This window comes from Prunus mume, linkage group LG1, assembly GCF_029339155.1.
Source record: "Prunus mume cultivar Tortuosa linkage group LG1, ASM2933915v1, whole genome shotgun sequence".
Lineage (NCBI taxonomy): Eukaryota > Viridiplantae > Streptophyta > Magnoliopsida > Rosales > Rosaceae > Prunus > Prunus mume.
Genome location: NC_142698.1, coordinates 29318463 through 29336545, shown reverse-complemented (window position 1 = coordinate 29336545; position 18083 = coordinate 29318463). Strand labels below are relative to the sequence as shown.

Here is an 18083-nt window from a genome sequence, read left to right as displayed (position 1 = left end):
TACCCATCTCCAAGCCTCATTTTTCATGAACCAAACAGGGGGCCTAAGAGAATCATGATTGTTGAAAGAAACCTCACTAACAAGATTTATTCAAATTTCCCTATAAAAAAATATTTATTAAAATTTTGATAATAGATGTTCATATTAAAGCACGACGCCTCTCAATGCTTATAGAGCATCTTCGTTTGAATTGTCCAATGATAACCATTTCAATTTTATTTTTTTATTTTTATTTTTTGTGCTACAATATAGAGGAAAATAAGAATAATGAAAGTGAGAATGAGAGTGGAGATGAGATTGAGAAAGAACATGAGAGTGGAGGAATAGCAAGGATGAGTAACAAAAATGAAAACAAAAACTAAAATATATTTGAAATTATTTTCACTTTTGTTACCCTTATCTCCCAGCCTCCCCTCTCATCATCTCTCTCATTCTCCTCTATACTCTAGCCCAAAAAATGAAAACTAAAAACTAAAAACTAAAATTGAAATAATTATTAAACGGGCCCTAAACTTCAAATCTTATACTTAAATTTGAAAAGCATCCATCCATATGTCGTTGAAATTGTCATTTAATTTTTTTTATTCTTATTATTTCATTTATTTTTCAAAATGCTAAATGGGAGAAAATTTTAACAACACAAGTCATCAAATGAAACTCGGTCTTATGAATTTGAATTTCCACTAGGGATCTGATATTAATTAACCTATAACTAAACAATTGTCTTTGTTAAAATTTTACGCAAATGGAATATGATTATATGACTTTATAAACAAATTTCAACATTAATACTGGTCTGATTATTTTACTCTTCAAAATCTGTGGTACTCTTTTTTATCAAAATTTCATGTGCTTGGCGGCTTGTGGCTTTTAGAAAATATTTATTTAAAAAAAAAAAAAAAACTGACTTGTGAAAAGAAAGCAAAAGTCACTAGTGATTTTGAAATGTCCCCCCTCTCATGTTTTTAAACACGTTTAAAATAAAAACAACTTCTTTCTTGTCCGAAAGTCAAAGTGGATCAAAATCATAAAATAATAAACATTCCTCCTCCAGATCCAAACGTAAAAATCAATGAAAAATATCTGAATTCTTTTTTAGAAAAATAAAAATAAAAATAAAAATCAAGTTCTTTGTCCAAAAGTGACAATTTTTTACTACTTTAGCACTTACGGTCTGCGGCACCGACAAATCCAAAAGAGAAAGTAAGTAATAGCACGCGGTTTTAGAGCGCGTCGGAGGAACACGATTCTTTCTCTCGCGGTGCATCTAGCGCGCGTAATTACAGTAGTGATGTCTGTGGATGTCAGAGATTTGGCACCTTTCTCGTCCACGCGGCGTTTTGAGTAGCAATCCCCTGTGGTTGCATGCACTGGATATTTCATCGTCTATCATAGCTTTCGGTGTTTTTTTTTGGGCGGTGGATCTGAAGTCTATCTTAGCAAGTTTCGAACATGTGCGTTTTGGGCTTTGCTTAGGTCACATTTGAATGGGGCAATTGGGTGGACCCATGATTCCTTGAACTGGACTGAGTTATTTTGGCGACCCTAATTGGCTGGATCCAAAGAAACAGATTCCTCTCTTTTTTTTCAATTTACTCATAAGAAAGATAATGGTGTTATACATCGACTTGCTCGATTTAATCTACATAATAAAGATAACTTTATTTAGTTTTAGGTGCCTGATAATCTTATTCAAAACGTCCAATAATGTGATTCTTTGAGTTTTTTTAATTTATCGGGGATTATGACACGTAGGAACCCGAAAATTAGTCCCTTAATTATTGTTATAATTTTTCGTTCCGTCGAGGTTCTCTTGAAAAAAAATAAATCCAATAATTGATTCTTTGAGTGGGGTTATCCTCATTTTTGAAAAAAAATAAATAGAATTGGGTGGATCTCTTGTTTTCTTTCTTTGGTGTATTAATCAAGTAATTATAGTTGTGATACTAGAGTACGTTCATGTTGTACTATAACCTTTTCACGTGTCGTAATATAATTTACGTTCATGGCGTGGTACAAGTAGGACTGAAAATTTAACTAATTCCACCCATTCGCTAAACATGACATGAATTATACCTTGTGAACCGTATACCATAAATAATTTATCTTATCAATAGAGGTAAACTTTTGTTTTGGTCAATTTCATATGCATGAGAAAGAGTTTTTATGTATTTTATGTCTCTTCCTCCCTCTCCATCATTCTCCACCCATCCTTCCTTGGCCTGATGTGCAGCGTTGATATGGTTTGGAACCACCTAATCCCCACAACCCCGAGCTCCCATCCCAGAGCAAGATGAGTCCCCAACTCATCAACAACCATGCAACATCAAACAACCAACTTCAACCAAACCACTGAGGATGAGCCCTGAATAAAAATGGAACCCATGGACACACATCCCTAAATCTGAAAATTAGGGTTTAATCAACCAACAACCAGACCCGATGCACACCTCTACCATCCAATCCATAGGTGTACAGAAGATCTCGTTGTTCCCTAATTTACCTTGTGATGAAGTCAATTAAAAATAAATTTTAGAAATTTTCGTGAATAATTTCTGTTCTCTCTAAATGGCTAATTTTATTCGGATTAGTTGTGGTCCTAAAATTGTTGCATGCCTTGAGTGATATAATTACCAACCAAATATATTAGGGGTGGGTGGGTCAAATGGGGCTTGGGGATATGGACCATGGAGAAGGAAGGATGGGCTAGATTCCAAGGATGGATTGAGGGAGGAAATGTGGAAAAACAGAGACATGAAGAAGCTAATTTATTATCCCCTTTTTTTCCACACGTGTCATCCATTTCAGCAAAAATGAACTAGTGGAAAAGCAAGTCCTACTCGCAACTAAGGAAAAATGCAAACAGAAGAGGCCATTGTTCTTAACTGGAAGGAATGATTAGAAAAGGAACCAAAACTCTGCAGCAACAAGAGAGGAGCCAAGGCTTGACCATTCTGCAGAAACAAGAACTAAAATTCTATAGAACCCGGATAAACCAAGAGTTGGGAAACTCGAGTAGACAAGGCTTCCACACCGGCCAAGGACACCAACCAATGCCTTAAACCATTCATGCAAAACAGAAAATTAGCTGAACTAAGCTTAGGCTTCAAAAAGATAGTCCGAGGGATGGTTTTAGGAAATCAAAGAACAAGTATATTCACAGGCTCTCACAGGCAGAAGTATTCTTTTGTTGGTTTCATTTGACTTAGAGAATAGTCTTGTTGAGGCATTGGTCTTTGGGCTTAGACATCCATAAAGGTATTTGCAGTGATCAATATTATATAAGTAAAAAAACTGTGTCACATAAGGCAGAAAAAAATAAACTGATCAAAATACTTATGGTTTACAAAATGTATAAGAATATAAAGTATGTATACATACAATCTAGGTTCTAAGCCTTCTCCTCATCATGGTCATGCACATTATTCTCATCAACATAGAGCCTATCTTGTACATTGTCTAGGAATTGGAAATATCTATATCGCCACGCCGTCTTTAAAATTAGAGAATCCACATACTCTCCCAAAACCCTACAATAAATCCAGACACAAAGGAAATAAAAAACCAAGTGGAATTTGATCCTCATCGTCCACATCTTGGCTGTTCTTGTTATCTGCATCATCTGCCATTAACTAGTCCACACTCATTTGGAAGTGGGCACCGCAAAGTTTCTGGATTCCCCTCAAATGCAGAGGCATTGAGAACTTTGCAGTTGAGGTGCTTGTTGGTATTGGTCCTTCAAGATCATTGTATGAGACATTCAAATATGACAAGAAGTTAAGACTCTTGAGTGAATCTGGAATTTTTCCAGTCAAATGATTCATGGAGAGATCCAATGTATCAAAGTCTTTGAGGTTAGATATTTGGTCTGGGATGCTGCCAGAGAAGTTGTTCAAGCTAAGAATCTAACTTATGGAGAAACTGCAACTGGCCAATGTCAGTAGGTACATTGCCACTTGATGCTATTGTTGTATAGGTACAATAGATGGTGGAAAATAAAACAAATAATTGTACTGTAAAGCTTTCAGCGTTGTCATGCAATCGGATGAAGATAGGCAGTTCAAGGTAATTATGATCTACTTGAGCTGCAGTTTGTTCAGATAGCAACATTGCTAGTCTACAAAGTTGCTTTGGAAATTCACCTGAAATGAAGTTGGAGCCTAAGTTGATATAAAAGAGCCTTGGAAGAGTCCCTAACCAACTAGGAATTGATCCTCTGAGTCTATTCAAATCCAGGTTTAAGATCTCTAGCTTCTTGAGCTTAGATAACCATAAGGGTATTTGACCGGTGAGCTCACAACCACACAAAGACAATATTCGAAGATTTGACCAGTTAAGCTCTTCTCATCCCAAAACAACCCAGCAACCATCATCAGCTGGAATTTCCTCACCTATAAAGCTGTAAGAAAACGTTATGTATACGAGGCTTTCACAACGCATCAATATCTTCATTGCCCCTGTGATGTTGGTCCATTTGTTGCCACTAAGCGACAGGAAGGACAAAGATTTCAATGAAATAATCTCAGGTTGAATTTGTCCCTCTAGATCGTTTAAGCTCAATCGAATTGCTTTCAGGTATTTGCATGAGTAAAGGCTCATTGGAATGGTGCCAGTGAAGTTGTTACTCCATAGGTCAAGCTTACTAAGTTGACTAAGTTTGGAGAAATTAAGTGCCGAGATATCTCCATCCAAGTTGTTGTCTCCAATATGTAGTTCTATGAGGTTTGTGCAATTCATCAAAGTTGGGGGCAAAGAACCTTCAATAGAGTTGAAATGAAGGAGGATGAGTTTCAACTTAGAGAGCTTTCCAATATGGAAGGGCAACACACCACTCAATTGGTTATAGTAGAGGTTAAGGATTGCAAGGTTGGTGAGGTTGACAATTCTATCACTAATGGTTCCATGAAGCAAATTCACAGGTAACACAATCTCTTGAAGAGTGGTAGCATTATAGATATCTGCTGGAAGTAATCCCGAGAGGTTATTGTAGCCAGCACGAAAAACTTGTAGTGTGGAACACTCCCCTAATCCGCGAGAAATAGTGCCACTGAATTTATTGTAGGAAAAATCCAATAGTTTGATCATGGGAGAAGAATGGAGACAAATAAAGGATGGGATAGGCCCTGAGAATGTGTTGTTGCTTACATTGAAACTAGTCAAATTCCTAGCTTGTTGGAAGAATGAAGATGGAACCACTCCATGAAAGTGATTGGTGGACAAATCCACAATTTGGATATTAGATGGTAGAGAAAGTGGAAGCTCTCCAGAAAGAAGGTTATAGCTCAAATCGAGGATCTTAAGACGGTTCAAGGGCAAGAAGAATTCAATTTCTTTTGAAGTTGGGCAGTATAGTGAATTGTGAGAGAAGTTTAGGTGGGTGAGATGTGTGAGATTTCCAAGTGAGGGATGAATGCCTCCTTTGAGCCCCTTGGAGGGTAAGTGTAAATGGGTAACCCAACCATTTTGATTGCAAGTGATTCCCTCCCAATAGCAACAATTGGTCATGGAAGTCCAATTTAAAGGAGGAGAAGAGAGAGTTAGGAAGAAGGACATGAGAGAGCTCTTCTCAATTTGGTGGCATGCATGATTTGTAGATGCAAAGTAAGAGAAAAAGAGGATGGCAAGGAAGCTAAGAGTCATTTGAGCCATTAAGTTGTACAAGCATATATCTTGGTGGGAAGTATGAGATATGGTTAGGTTGCTCTTAGGTTGTATATATATATTTGAGGCAAAATGGTTTAGTTAATCAAAGCTAAGGAAAAGCAAAAGAAAGATCAATTATATCATTTTAATTCAAAAGTCATGGACGATACATAACCCATAATTTTTTATAATATCATTTCATTTTTCTATCTTGTCATGCAAATTTCTAGGCAACTAGACATATATATGTTTGACCAAAGATCTGTTAGATGCACGACTTTTGGTAGGCGTGTTGAGTGTATTAAGATTTGGACTGTAAAAACTTCAATGTCCTCTATAATTCTTCATATATGATATAATGCATGAATTTTCGGTGGGGTGTAACTGTCATGTCTGTACGTGTTACGATTTTTCCTGTAAAACCTTCAAGTCTCCTGCGAAAACTTCAAAGTCTACTTTAAATTTTTTATAGGTTTAATTATGCTAGTGCTTTCTAAAAGTATGATTAATGGTTCGTTTGTGACTGTTTTTTTAGAAAGCACTTTTGCTTATAAGCACTTGTAACAAAAGCAATTTTATTATAAAATTGTTGAAAATTTTATAAAAAATCAAAGTGCTTCTTGAAAAAGCACTTGGGAGTGCTTCCTGAAGAAACACATGACAGATGCTTCTCCATAAAGCGCTTTTATAGCCCAAAAGTATTTCTAAACTTTTCTGCCAAACGCCGTTAAAAGTACTTTTGGTTGTCAAAAAACGCTTTTAACCTTTTTAGAAGCACTCCCGAACGAGCATGTCTCACATCATCCTCGGAAATTAAAGTGTCCCACTCCGTTGTTTTGTATCTCATTTGCTCCCCATTGTCAAGTCAAATTATCAGTTAAAAACAATGGAGTGGCACAAGTAGGACTGACTTTTTTGCTAAAACGACATGTGTGAAAATTCTAATAATTTAACAATTAAACTTTTTTTTAATTTTATTTATTTTATGTCTCTTCCTCCCTCTCCATCATTCTCCGCCCATCCTTCCTTGCCCAGCCTCAGCTGATATCACCACCTAATCCCCACAACCCTGCAAAGCTCCCATCCGAGCAACCCCAACTCATCAACAACCATGCAACCAAAAACCAACTTCAACCACAACCACTGTGGCCAAAATCAGATCCAGTCCCACAGTGCCAACGAATGACACACATCAAATCTGAAAATTAGGGTTTAATCAACCAACAACCAGACCCCATCACAATTAAGCATACCTCTACCACTTCCAATCCAATATGGGTGTATGGAAAGATCTCGTTGTTCCCTTTTACCTTGTTGAAGTCAATAAAAATAAATTTTAGAAATTCCCAGTGAATAATTTATTTCCTCTAAATGGCTTTGATCTTAGTTGGGTCCTAAAATTGTTCAGCATGTTGAGTGATATAATTCTGAAATATATTGGGGTGGGTGGGTCTGGGGCTAGGGAATATTGGTGGGACTGGGCAAGGAAGGATGGGGAGAGATAAGGATGGAGAGGGAGGAAGAGACAGGAAAAAAGAAAAAGAAAAAGAAGAAGCTAATTTATTATAATTTTCCACACGTGTCATCCATTTCAGCAAAAAAATAGGTCATACTCGTGCCATGTCATTATTCTTAACTGATGATTTAGAAAAGGAACCAAAACTATGCAGCAACAAGAGGGGAGCCAAGGCTTAATCATTCTGCAGAAACAAGAGCTAAAATTCTATAGAACCCGGATAACCAAGAGTTGGGAAACTCGAGTAGACAAGGCTTCCACACCGGCCAAGGACACCAACCAATGCCTCAACCATTCATGCAAAACAGAAAATTAGCTGAACTAAACTTAGGCTTCAAAAAGATAGTCTGAGGGATGGTTTTAGGAAATCAAAGAACAAGTATATTCACGGCTCTCACAGGCACAAGTATTCTTTCGTTGGTTTCATTTAACTTAGAGAATAGTCTTGTTAAGGCATTGGTCTTTGGGCTTAGACATCCATAAAGGTATTTGACCAGTGATCAAAATTATATAAGTATATTCACGGCAGAAAAAAATAAACTGATTAAAATACTTATGGTTTACAAAATGTATAAGAATATAAAGAATGTATACATACAATCTAGGTTCTAAGCCTTCTCCTCCTCATGGTCATGCACATTATTCTCATCACATAGAGCCTACCTTGTACATTGTCTAGGAATTAGAAATATCTATATCGCCACGTCGTCTTTAAAATTAAAAAACCACGTAATCCCTAAAACCCTACAATAAATCCAGACACAATCGAAATAAAAAACAATGGTATTTGATGCTGATCGTCCACATCTTGGCTGTTCTTGTTATCTGCATCACCGCCATTAACTAGTCGACACTCATTTGGAAGTGGGGCACCGCAAAGTTTAGGATTCCCCTCAAATGCAGTGGCATTGAGACTTCGCAGCTGAGTGCTTGTTGGTATTGGTCCTTCAAGATCATTGTACGAGACATTCAAATATGACAAGAAGTTAAGACTCTTGAGTGAGTCTGGAATTTTTCCAGCCAAAAGATTAATAGAGAGATCCAATGTATCCAAGTTTTTAAGGTTAGATATGTGGTCTGGGATGCTGCCCGAGAAGTTGTTCAATCTAAGATCCAACTTATGGAGAAACTGCAACTGGCCAATCTCAGTAGGTACATTGCCATTGATGCTATTGTTGTATAGATACATAGATGGTGGAAAATAAAACAAATAATTGTACTGTAAAGCTTCCGCGTCATCACGCAATTGGATGAAGAAAGGCAATTCAAAGTAATTATAGTCAACCTGAGCTGCAGTTTGTTCAGATAGTAACATTTCTAGTCTATAAATTTGCTTTGGAAATTCACCTGAAATGAAGTTGGAGCCTAAGTTGATATAAAAGAGCCTTGGAAGAGTCCCCAGCCAACTAGGAATTGATCCTTTGAGTCTATTAAAATCCAGATTTAAGTTCTCTAGACATCCATAAAGGTATTTGACCAGTGAGCTCACAACGACTCAAAGACAATATTCAAAGATTTTTGAATCCATAAAGGTATTTGACCAGTAATTTCTTCTCTCCCAAAACAACCCAGCAACCCCTTTTTTCTTTTTAGATCCGGCGGTTTTATCTGGGTTTCTCTTCCCTTGAACATTGGTGGGTTGTGGTTATTCATTTTAGATGAGTACAAGATTTCTATTTTCTTAGATTTTATTTTATTTTGATCTGCCCTTTTCTCTTTCTTTCCCTATTTGAACTATGCCCGTCTCCTGCCTCTTAACTTCTTGAACTATGACCTGTTTAATGTTTTTGTACATTTCCAATTGCGGGCTCGAATTACTTTTTGGGTGTGACATCACGAAATTATAGGTAGAACTTTTTGATGTATTGCCTTTTCTTCCTTTTTATCTTGCACGATTGTTTCTTTTGTTTTGTTTTTTTTTTACCTATCTTAATAACTTGTGCTAGGCTCCAAGAGTAGAAATCCCATCATCTCTTTGCTGATTTACTGAGTTTGGCTGCTTATACCGCGGGTCCTTGTGCGTTTGAATTATTCTTCAGTTCTTTTACATGTCAGTGATGGTCTTTCACTTGACAGCAAACTCTTTTTTTTTGTCTATTTCCCTCCTAATTATTTTATATTTCTAGTTAGTGATGTTAGTGAGGTATCACAATGTTTGTCCAATTTGCATTTCATCGTTCTTTCTCCAGCCAGCCATCGAGCGATAACACTAACAATGATCAGATCCCTTCACCATAGACCGATGAACGATTGATGTTACCAACTACAAAAGAAGAGGGTGAGGTTGTAATTCCTTAAGCTTGGATATCTACTAACTTAGCTAATTGGAATTTGGATATATATATATATATATATATATAATACCTTAACTTCTGGTATTTGGGACTGTTTTCTTTCTTTCTTTGTCATTTCGACTTACTTACAACGATGGTGAACACTTCAATTGACACTTCAGTTGCATCATTCGTTTGTATGTTCGGATCAGAGGAGTGCTTGGATTAGAAAGTACTAGCTATAGGTCTTCTTAGGCGTGTATGTATTATTGTTTGTAGAGGATTGTACAAATTTTTATTCATTAGGAAAATATTGTATCAATTGGATAATTATATTTAATTAAATAATAATATTAGAGGCCCTTTTTACACATTAAGTATTACCAAGGAATTATTATTATTATCTTATCAGAAAAAAAGAAATTATTGTTATTATGCCATTAAAATATATCAACAGGAAATTGTAATTATTTAAAACATATATAATTCAAAAAATTATTAAACTAATTAAAGATGAAAATAATAATAAAATATAAATATAAAGGTAGCTGAAAAATCAACATATTGTTTGTCACTTTCTTTATTAACGGTGACAAAGGCCAATAATAACCCTCACAAATCTCACCAACTCAAAATTTGTAACTGCATGATTACCGAAGCCTTTATCACTAATAAAGGTGACTAATACTTTCAAAAGTCACCCAAAAAAGGTGACTATTGCTGATTTTTTTTTTAGTGAAGCCAAGAGTCATTTGAGTCGTTAAGTTGTCAGGAGAAATAAGTCATGGCAGCCAGAGGCGGACCTATGAATTTTTCAGCGGAGGTATAATTCTTAAAAGTTAAAAGCTAAAAAAAAAAAAAAGGAAAAAAAAGGCAGAGAGAGTTAAATAAGAAAAAAGAATTTATTAAAAATTAATTATACCTCAAATAGCATGTCACGTAGCCTCTTCCCTCTCGAGTTTGCTACTGATCTTACTAATACAGAGAGAGCTAAATAAGCAAAAAGAATTTATTAAAAAAAAGAAGAAGAATAAACATAATTGGCATTTGCACAATAATAAAAAAAATGCATTCAACTTACTTTGGATTGAAGTACTTAAAAGGTAAAAAAAAACACAAGACTCTTTTGATGCACACACACTTCAATGAAATTGGGTGATGTTAAATTGGTTTTTTGTAAAGAGAATTCTCAATCCTACTTAAATAAGGAATTCCCAAAACCCATTGAATAAAGAGAAGTCCCAATTAAAATTCAAGAATTATAAAAACCATTTTAGAAGCCCACGTATGGTCTAGCAGTTTCCCTTTTTTTTTCCCCCTTATTATTATTATTTTTTAAAACTCCGGTCCAAAACGACTTCGTTTTGGCCAGCTTAAAAAAAAAAAAAAAGGTTGCACACTAGGGCAGTGTAGAAATAACTCACTTGCGATTTCATCGAACAGCTTCGTGAGCAGGTTCAACTCCATAGCTCTTATGGAGTTTTTGGTGACCGGAGGTGCGGTGCACCTCCTTACGCCTGCACAGGTTCGCCACTAATGACAGCTACATAAGTAAATAATTTTTCAATCTTGTTTGATCAAAGAAATATTTAGATGCATGATTTTTGGTAGCCCTATCGTGTGTGTCGATATAAAAGCTTTGGAGAGTAAAAACTTCATAAGTCTTCTTTTATTCTTTATATTTGATGAATGAATTTTTGGTGAGGTGTCATGTCATGTCTGTGTGTATGTGTTACGATTTTGCCTCTAAAAGCTCAAAAAGCTTTGTATGAAATGGGAATAGCGATGTTTTGTTATCCCCAACAAATCACACACTGTCACGTGAAAAAGTTATCACGCATGACATGTTGTGATGACCGAAGATAGCAAAACAGTGTTATCCCTATTTACATAAGTGTTACTAAATTCTATAACACTTCTCCAGTAAAAACTTCAAAGTTCTACTAAATTCTTTATATATATATGGTGATTTGGCTCCCTACATACCTTCTTCTCTCATATATATTTTTTTTGGGGTCAATAGAGAAAATTAGAAAAAGGGAAAAATACAAAGGAAATTACACATAAAAAGCACTGGAAACTGAACACTAAAATGTTTCTTAATAAGCAAGGATTGAAAAGAGCTAAACTTTTTGAACTTTTTGAACTTTTTTTAACATGTTAAAAAAAACTAAGTTCCAAAATTCACATTTGTTAGATGAATCCAAATCGAAATCCAAAAAATAAGGTTCAACACAAGGCCCAAACAGAAAATAGAAAGAAAACAAAATACAAATAGAAGACCACGAGAAAGCAGGCGGCAAATGTTCAGAAAGAGTTCTTCTTTTCTGGGTAACAAAATTAAAGTTTTCCATTGACAAGAAGCCTCGATTGAACACAACCGGTAGAATCCAACTCAGACAAAAAAAGAGGATAGAATATGGCCCTACTGATATGATTCTTCTCTGCAAAAACAGTTCCTCACCTGCAAAGCTAGCAAACCCCTGGATCCACAAGACTACAAAGAAGAATATACTCATAATAATTCAGACCCCAATCTCCTTGACCATTGTGCCCTCCTCCGCACAAACACAAACACAAACACAATTCTCTAATATTACATGCATACATACATATATATCCATTGCTCCGTCAACTAGTCGTAGAGAAAATTTGGGTATCTGTGTTTTTGGTAGTGTGTGCTAGTTTCTACCATTAATTTTATGATATGCCCATCCACCCATTCTTCTTTGGATTCTCTCTGTTTTCTCTCTTTTTTGTAGACATCTCTCTCTGTCTCTCTCAGCTCCACTTACTCTCTCCAAACAAAATGCTACCTCGCTGCCGACCTCGGGAATTACATTTCAGACCAAACCCAGAAAAGGGCTTTCCTTTCCCCTGACCATGTTTTCCAGTCCTCAGTCCTCAGAGGTGTAGCGAAAGACCGAAAAAAGGCCATCCACGTCAAAAGCAAAGAAACAAACGTCTATGCTTGACCCAAAAAAAAAAAAAAAAAAAACAAACAAACAAACAAACGTCTTGTGCTCAAAATGATGACAGCTGATAAAGCTCGGCAAGCAAAAGCCAGCACAAGTGTCTCTGTGACTGTGATAAACCAAAAAGATTTAGGTGTGGGATTCATCACATAGCCATTTGCGTCAGAACCCCTTTTGATCATTCTCACTGTATTTGGTGGCAGAAGGAAAAAAAACCCAAATTTGCTTCTTGGTTTTCTTTTGGGTTTGTTTGTTTCTGGTGTGTGCAACGAGGACAGACTAAACCCATATCTCCTTCTTCAGAACGTGGCGTTAGCTTTTTCATAGCGGCCATGTAAGCCCATAACCTTGTTTTGCTTTATAATTCACCACCAAGGCCTCACTCTGTGCCTCAATCTCTCGTTTTCCCTTGATGGCTTGCTCTTGTTCTTGTTCATTGTATTGAGTTTTCAGCCATCTTGGTCACCCATGGCTTCCATTCTTCGGTTTCGCAAGCTGTGGTATGTTGAGCCTTGCTCTTCTTTAAAATTTCAATATTTTGAAACCCCCAAAATTGAAAACAGAGATGAGGGTGGTGTTGGTTCCAAGACTGATAATTTATTAGAGAAGAAGCAGAGGAAGAACAAGAACAAGAAGCAACACAGAGAATGGAGGTGCATAGATAGCTGCTGTTGGGTAATTGGGTACATGTGCACAACTTGCTGGGTTCTCTTGTTTTTGTATCACAGCTTGCCAGCTACATTGACTGGTTTTCCAGTGCCAGAGTCACCTGGGACAAGGCTTAAAGCGGAAGGGTTGACTCCTCTTCACCCTGTTGTTTTGGTGCCTGGCATTGTAACTGGTGGCCTTGAGCTTTGGGAAGGGAGGCCTTGTGCTGAAGGACTTTTCAGGAAGCGTCTTTGGGGTGGCGGTTTCACAGAGATCTTCAAAAGGTTTGTTTGTCTTCATAATTGAATTACAGTTAGTGTTTTAAGATGGTTTTTAATCTAATTGTAAATTGTGTTTGCAAATTAGGCCCTTGTGTTGGTTGGAGCACCTATCTCTACACAATGAAACAGGGCTTGATCCTCCAGGAATTCGAGTCAGAGCAGTTCCAGGACTCGTTGCAGCTGACTATTTTGCTCCTGGCTACTTTGTTTGGGCTGTTCTCATTGAAAATTTGGCAAAAATTGGTTATGAAGGGAAGAATATGCATATGGCTGCGTATGATTGGAGGCTATCTTTCCAAAACACAGAGGTAAAAATTGTTCTCCTGCAGCTTCTATCATTCTCTCCTTGTGCCACTTTACCAATCCAAATCACACAACATATGTCTATTAGAGCTCACTTGTTGCTGCATACATATGCTGAGTCGAGTTTGTACAAAGCTTGTATTGAATCATCATCAGCATACTTTGTTTATTATTATCATAGATGATTTATTTTTTGCGTGTGATCTCAATGGCTTATTTTCTTTCAGAACTCCAAATTCATGTGTTTATTGAATGCATTGTTGTTCCATTTGTCATATTTTTAATTCAATACTGTTTTAACTTTTTCTTTTCCGAAACACTATATGAAGCAGAATTAATCATTTCGTTCTCGTGTCCAAATATGTCTTTCCATTTCCCACTCTGCATATGCTCCATTCTACAAAGCTGAAAAATCTAAGCTGAGTCCACTAATATTTTTTTTAATTGGGAAAAAGCAGATTCGAGACCAAGCTCTTACAAGATTGAAGAGTAAAATTGAGCTTATGTACATAACCAATGACCATAAGAAAGTGGTGGTGGTACCTCATTCTATGGGTGTAATTTATTTTCTCCACTTCATGAAATGGGTTGAATCACCTCCACCTATGGGAGGTGGTGGTGGTCCAAGTTGGTGTGCCAAGCACATCAAAGCAATCATGAATATCGGTCCAGCATTTCTTGGCGTTCCAAAAGCCGTTAGTAATATATTTTCTGCTGAGGGTAAAGATGTTGCATACATCAGGTTTGTCTTTGCAATCTATCCCTCATGTGAACTGGCATTCTGATATTGCAAATTGTGTTACACAATATAAGATACTAGCCCTTATGTTGATAATTGTTTAGTAATGTACTATGTGGTTTAGGATATGATGCGTTCAAATTCTTAAAGTTTTTCAAAGCCCTATGAGAAATTTGACAATATGACCACTGCATGATGGAATTGACTGTTGGCCCTTGCAGAGCTATGGATCCTGGTGTTTTAGATTCTGAAATTCTCCGGCTTCAAACCCTTGAGCACATCATGCGGGCATCTCGAACCTGGGATTCCATAGTTTCCTTATTGCCAAAAGGTGGAGATGCCATCTGGGGCAATTTGGACTGGTCTCCTGAAGATGGGCATAGCTGTGACCTGGCAAAGAAAGGATATCTACAGACGTCAGGTGACGCTAATTTCAACAACAGAGATGAAAATAGAGTTTTCCAAGTGAAAGAACCTGTGAAGTATGGAAGAATAATCTCTTTTGGCAAGGAAACATCACAAATATCTTCTTCACAGCTTCCTAGGCATGATTTCAAGGTACTCTTCTTTAATTCTCTGCTGTTCCGTTGAAATTCATAACCAATTATTCCACACAGGGCTGCAGCTAAGATACTTAAACAGCCAAGGTGATGCAACTATGACAAAAACTTTGATGCCAGTGGCCCTTTTAATATTTTTCTTCTTTTTTTCTCCAATGAATTGACATGAAGATATCTTCTAATGACGTGATTATTGTCTTTCTAAATCCATTTTTTATTGGAAGTTTGGCAGTCTCATGTGAATTGAACCTATCTGCCATTCTTCACAAATGATTCAAATGACTGTTTGTGGCAGTAAAATCAATCTATATATATATATATATATATATATATATTTTATTCATCTCCTTTCTTCCAACTGATAATACACAACTCTCCTACAAAAGGAGAAACGTATAGAACTCTGTTATCAAGAATTAATTTGATGCCATCCAACCTCGAGGTGGAATCTAGAAACATCCTCTTACACAAATCATACTCTAGTTAGTGGATACTTGTAGATCCTCCATTTGCATGTTCTCATAAAAGTCGTAATTTATTTTCTGTAGTGCATTCAGTATAAATATTATTAGTTATCTTAGGTTAACTTTTTGCTGGGAAAAAAAAGGTAGAACATTTGATTACCAAACTTCACACTTGAAAAACATCTTGATGCATTTACTATGGAGAACCATTTTTCAGCATGCTTTCTATTAACAGAGCAGACCAAATTATAAAAAAAAAATACAGTTTCTGCATGAAGTTCCCCTTGAACTAAACATATAGACACATGCCAGGACGAAGTTCCCCTTGAACTAGAAACAAGATAAACAGCAAATGCATGAATTTTTTGTATTACTTTAAAACTTGAAAAGTCATTGACGGGCATTCCACTTTCATATATGGCGAATGCTAACATATGCCCAACTTAATACCATTGCTTTCTGATCTATCATTTCAATACTTTTGTTGTTGTTGAGAAACTATCATTTGAGTCTGTATATTAGTATGGTGGTCTTCCTTAGTAGGGATGATATTAATAATTTGCTTAACAGGATCTTCCGCACCAAGATTCTTCCACAAATTTCACATCTTCATGTGGAGAGGTGTGGACTGAATATGATGAGCTAAGCAGGGAAAGCATCAGAAAAATTACAGAAAATAAGGCTTACACAGCTCAAACTCTTTTTGATCTACTGCGCTTTGTGGCTCCAAAAATGATGCAACGGGCTGAGGCTCACTTCTCTCATGGGATAGCTGATAATCTTGATGATCCCAAATATGCCCATTACAAGTATTGGTCCAATCCACTTGAGACCAAGTAAGCATACATATCGTTCAGCACTTTTCTGATAGAATTTCACTTTTCTGAGCAATGTGTACTCTTTGTATAGCATAGATAACCTATCTGAGAGAATAAATTTAATTAGTTATTTCTAATTTACTTTTCAAAAACTATGCATAGCTATCAGAAACTAAAACACACAATTTAGAAGTTTACACATAATTTCTACAACTAATACTAATTCCTTGGTGTCAAGAACTTCTTTTCATTCCCCCTTCTTTTTCTCTTGCAAACACCACATTTTGCTTCCAAATGATTCTATTAGGGTCCAGTCTCCAATTTGTTACCAACATTTTGAATCAAGTGAATCAAAAGTACTAAAGCAACTACTGCTTCCATAATGGAATGTATGCTGCCAAGCAATGTTTCTCAAATCATTTTCCTTCTGCACCTTTCATTTGCTTGTTTTTCGGTTCCATTGAACTTAATGGCATTAATGATTAATTTGAATATCCGTTTTAGGCTGCCAGTTGCTCCAGATATGGAAATATACTCCTCATATGGTGTTGGAATCCCCACCGAAAGATCATATGTATACAAGATGTCTCCTTCTGACAAGTGCAAGAGCATTCCATTTCGGATTGATGGCTCAGCAGATGGAGAGGCAGGCAGCTGTCTGAAAAATGGAGTATATTTTGTGGATGGTGATGACAGTGTGCCTGTATTGAGTGCTGGACTCATGTGCGCCAAAGGGTGGAGAGGAAGAACCAGGTTCAACCCATCGGGTATTGCTACCTACATAAGGGAGTACCAGCACAAGCCACCTGCTAGTCTGCTTGAGGGAAGGGGTATAGAGAGTGGTGCACATGTTGACATCATGGGAAATGTTGCACTAATCGAAGATGTTCTACGGGTTTCTGCAGGAGCAACTGGTGCCCAGATTGGAGGTGATAGGATATACTCAGATATTATGAGAATGTCTAAGAGAATAAATCTTCAGCTGTAACCTTTAAGTTAAAAAATGATCACCTTTACAATTAGGCAATGAGAGGCACACAAGTACTAAAAACAGAGAGCAGCTATGTTATGGACAACTATCTCAACTGCCATAACTGTCAGACTTAGCACTTCAGAGTAAGGCTTGGCTTTGTGAAAGAAAAAAAAACCCACTCTTGGTAAGATGGGGTAGGGCAAATGGGAATGCAGTGTGGAATTAGGAGCTAAAATTGAAGTATTTTGATACTGCTTGGGATACCCAATTTTCAAATTGGTGTTTTAATCACATGTTGTATTCAATCACGATTTTATAGAACTCTATACAATTTTAGGTGTATTAAATTCAGACTTTTTAAACATCATTCAAATTTAGATGTATTCAATCACGACTTTAAAAAACTTCATAAAAGTTTGGGTGTATTCAAAAACTCGTTGATTTTAAAGGAAATACAAAAAGTGATGGATTTCATTTGATTATACTAATTTTAGACCATGACAAATCTTGGTTTTCCCCAAAGAGATTTTGATAGATATATTATTTTTATTCTCAATATATGATTTCATCATTTCTACTACCACCATCTTATCATGGCTATCATCACTGACGCTGCCGCCGCCGCCAACACAACCACCACAGTCATCGTCATCGCCCCCACTACCACCACCATCGCCGCCACCTCCAACACCACCACCACCTCTGCCACCTCCACCACCACCCACCTCTGGCCCCACTACTAGCCCCACCATCATCCTAATACCACCACCACCGCCACAAGTCGGCATCATCACTATCCTGCCATTACCACCACCACCCTTACCCCCACCACCCCACCAATACCACCCACTATCACCCCCACCGTCACCACCACCACAGCCACCACCAAC

At 36.8% G+C, this 18083-nt stretch overlaps 2 protein-coding genes across 2 annotated transcripts; one reads left to right on the top strand and one right to left on the bottom strand.

The window, feature by feature from the left end:
- Nucleotides 1-4344: 4344 nt before the first annotated feature.
- Nucleotides 4345-5649, bottom strand: LOC103327544 (receptor-like protein 6). The gene has a single exon (XM_016791361.2). The coding sequence runs from the start codon at nucleotides 5647-5649 to the stop codon at nucleotides 4345-4347; it is 1305 nt and encodes a 434-aa protein (XP_016646847.2).
- Nucleotides 5650-12083: 6434 nt separating this feature from the next.
- On the top strand, nucleotides 12084-17672 carry LOC103326545 (Lecithin:cholesterol acyltransferase family protein). Its single transcript, XM_008228784.3, has 6 exons — nucleotides 12084-13339; nucleotides 13422-13644; nucleotides 14098-14381; nucleotides 14600-14936; nucleotides 15973-16238; nucleotides 16725-17672. Exons 1-6 carry the CDS (start codon nucleotides 12876-12878, stop codon nucleotides 17206-17208), a joined length of 2058 nt encoding a protein of 685 aa, XP_008227006.2. The 5' UTR covers nucleotides 12084-12875; the 3' UTR covers nucleotides 17209-17672.
- The last annotated feature ends 411 nt before the right edge of the window (nucleotides 17673-18083 follow it).

Coding starts and splice junctions, on each gene's coding strand:
- LOC103327544 (XM_016791361.2), bottom strand. CDS start 5,649: ATGGCTCAAATGACTCTTAGCTTCCTTGCCATCCTCTTTTTCTCTTAC.
- LOC103326545 (XM_008228784.3), top strand. CDS start 12,876: ATGGCTTCCATTCTTCGGTTTCGCAAGCTGTGGTATGTTGAGCCTTGC. Junction 14,382..14,599: donor AAAGATGTTGCATACATCAG/GTTTGTCTTTGC, acceptor TGGCCCTTGCAG/AGCTATGGATCCTGGTGTTT. Junction 14,937..15,972: donor TTCCTAGGCATGATTTCAAG/GTACTCTTCTTT, acceptor TTTGCTTAACAG/GATCTTCCGCACCAAGATTC.